Raw genomic sequence first — 2,972 nt, forward strand, 5'->3', positions numbered from 1 at the left:
TCTCATTCACCGTTCCCCAGTTTTTCGTCAAACAACTTTTTTCTGTCTTAGAAAAATCAGTTCTAGAACATATCCAAAAATTTTTTTCCTCTGGAGCCTAATTAGCCTTTTAGGCCTAGGCCTAGGTAGCCTAGGGTCCAAGCCTAGCCTAGGCTAGTTTTTTAAAGAAATAAGGCCTCTCTAGGCCTAGGCTAGGGCCAGGGCCTAGTCAGTTAGATACTACACCTAGGCCCTATGCTTATTACACCGCATCTAGACTCTAGACCTATATATAATTTATTAGTGTATTTTGTAATTGATATCTAGTTATTTGCAGTTAATTTACCTTAGGAATTCTCATCGACGTACTCATGGACGCCGCCATCTTGTTAAAAATGTTCCAAAAGGGTAGTTCCCCCATATTCTGTACAGGGTGTGCAATTTAACAAGAAAAATCTAACCACAAAATTAAGTTTTATATATAATCATATTTTGAAATATATTCTTTAAGGGTTACAGTGCACCATTATTATTATAAATTAATTTGAAATAAACCATAAAGTTAGTGAATGAAACTGTATCATTTTAATAGTTACCAAACAATTAAAACAATCTCCCCTGTTATAGAATGGATTTGATGACCCGGAAAAGAAATATATGGGGTCATTAAAGTTCAGGGGCTGTCCGTCCGTCGTCGACTACGTGCTGTTTTTCTCTAGTGAAATTTTATTGTAATTTGATTTTTTCTCATTTAAAGGTAAGTATTACGATTACAATAGTTTAAAGTCAACTCCCCAATATAACAAGTAACAAACTAAGGTATTTTAACATCAGTCAATTTTAGCAATATGGTATTCGTTGGTAAATACTGTAGGGGGCCTAGGCCTAGGCTAGCGCTCTAATCTAACTCTTGATGATATTCTCGATCTTGATTACATGATTGAGCAGCTCCAGCACTCAATCAGCACCTTGGCCTAGGCGGCCTAGGCTTAGTTTAGTTAGATTATTCTCCTCTTAACATTTTTTTTGCAGCAGGTTTGTGTTTCTGGTACTATAGTGTTTTCTTGCAGTAGTAATTAATTTTAATTAAATATGTATTTATTTTGAAAAATAATTGAAATGCTGGACAGGGGCAGGGGTAACTTAAGCAAAGTACATTGCTATAATTCAGATGAGCCAGCTACCCCTAATAATAGAACAATTAAATATAAATTATAATAGAAAATTACAAATTAGCCCTTGGGATTGGAAAGCTACAAAAACAAAACCTTTTTGATATGAATTTTTCATGATTGATTTAAAGTAAGATTATATTTTACAGTATATTGGATAATAATTTTTTCTCAATTTTCAACATTAAAACATATGGTTTTAATATGTTGTTTTCATTTATAGATATGGATGTAATATTGACAGATGCAGCATATAAGAAGGAAGAGAAGCTGTTCATTATTAAAAAGAAGAAGAAAGAGGAGCGACGTGAACCAATAACTGTTTCTTATCAATTACGAGATATTAACACGGAATTGGTGAAGGCATGGCAAGATATATTTGCACCTCATGAAAATGTTGTGGTAAAGATTAATTATTGTCAATTTTAGAATACATGTTAATTGCTTAATGAATTTTTTCAATTATCAAAATAATCTTATTTTCAATTATATTTTATCAACATCAGTCAATAGCAAATTTTAGATTAAATAATTGTACACATTACAATGAAGTACTGTTCACTCTTATGTATACTTTAATACCAGCAGTACAGTACTGTAGAGTACTCATAATAGTTTCTTTTTTTTAATTTAATTTTCTTCTCTAGGTTAGTGAAGGTGACATATTCAAAGATGCTCCAGCTACAGACGCAATAGTGAGTTCATTAAAAAACAATTCTATATTTATTCTTTCAACTTGCTTTTAGTATTTTAATCAATTTAGTAAGTCACTGTTACTTCACATCATTATGCTTTATTATGACTTTCTTGAAATGAAAAATTGAATTAAGAAATAATAATAATAATAATAATAATAATTTAATAATAATACACATTTTTAAAGTGCCTATTAAAGCAAACAAAAACTGGCTTGTCACCGGTGCATAAAAATTAATATTATAATAATCATAATCATAATAATAATAATAATAGTAATGATAATAATTGATTTGTATAATTAACGATATTCATTGAATGTGTAGGTATCACCAGCAAACAGTTTTGGATTTATGGATGGTGGTATAGAATTAGCTTATTCAAGACACTTTGGACTTCAACTGTGAGTTATCATTAGTATTTTTTTTTTTACTAATAATAGTAGTACAGTAAATAATAACAACAATAATGATTATAATAATGTAAGTATATTTTGTAGATTATATAATCAGAGTAGTAAGAAAACTTTGAATGAGGATTATTCATAATTAAAATACCATGTCCAGTATTACTGTTTCTAATATTACTGTATATTTAACACAGAATGAGTCGTTTACAAGAAACTATTGATAATGAAAAAGATGGAGAGTTATTGGTGGTAAGTGTCGATCAATATCTGGGATATATTGCATCACATTCTACAGTTAATGATTTAGCAATACCAAACTTAGCATCGAATCTTCCAAAATATATTTTTAATTATGTTTTCCTTACTTTATGTTACTGTCCTTATCCAGCCCATACATACAATAATATCCAATCAGAATTAGCAATTCATAAAGACTGGTGTAACAATAGCTGCTGCCTTTTCTTTAATTTTATCCATGAGATGTTTACTGTTGTATTTACCCAATTTTTTTAGTCGTTAATACAAAAGTGACAAATATTTGTGTTTTGCCCATACATGGGTGTTATAGGATATTAATGATGCCCATATATGGGAACAAAACATTTGATAGTGTGGACTTAATTATTATCAATATGTATAATATATAGAATATAAATAGGCTAGTATAAATATTAAACTATATTTTTTGGATAATTTTTATTGATATTTCATTACAA

The 2,972-nt window shown here is 29.4% G+C and overlaps 1 protein-coding gene across 1 annotated transcript; it reads left to right on the top strand.

Moving 5' to 3' along the window:
- Window positions 1-659: 659 nt before the first annotated feature.
- LOC117115954 lies at window positions 660-2,610 on the top strand (the record flags this gene model as incomplete). Its single annotated transcript, XM_033259847.1, has 5 exons — window positions 660-736; window positions 1,375-1,553; window positions 1,799-1,846; window positions 2,174-2,250; window positions 2,451-2,610. Coding segments are annotated over exons 2-5 (462 nt in total), but the record flags the coding sequence as incomplete, so codon positions are not given.
- Window positions 2,611-2,972: the final 362 nt, after the last annotated feature.

The sequence above is a fragment of the Anneissia japonica genome, unplaced genomic scaffold, assembly GCF_011630105.1.
Source record: "Anneissia japonica isolate Jap-2015-1 unplaced genomic scaffold, ASM1163010v1 scaffold197164_len2972_cov129, whole genome shotgun sequence".
Taxonomy (NCBI): domain Eukaryota; kingdom Metazoa; phylum Echinodermata; class Crinoidea; order Comatulida; family Comatulidae; genus Anneissia; species Anneissia japonica.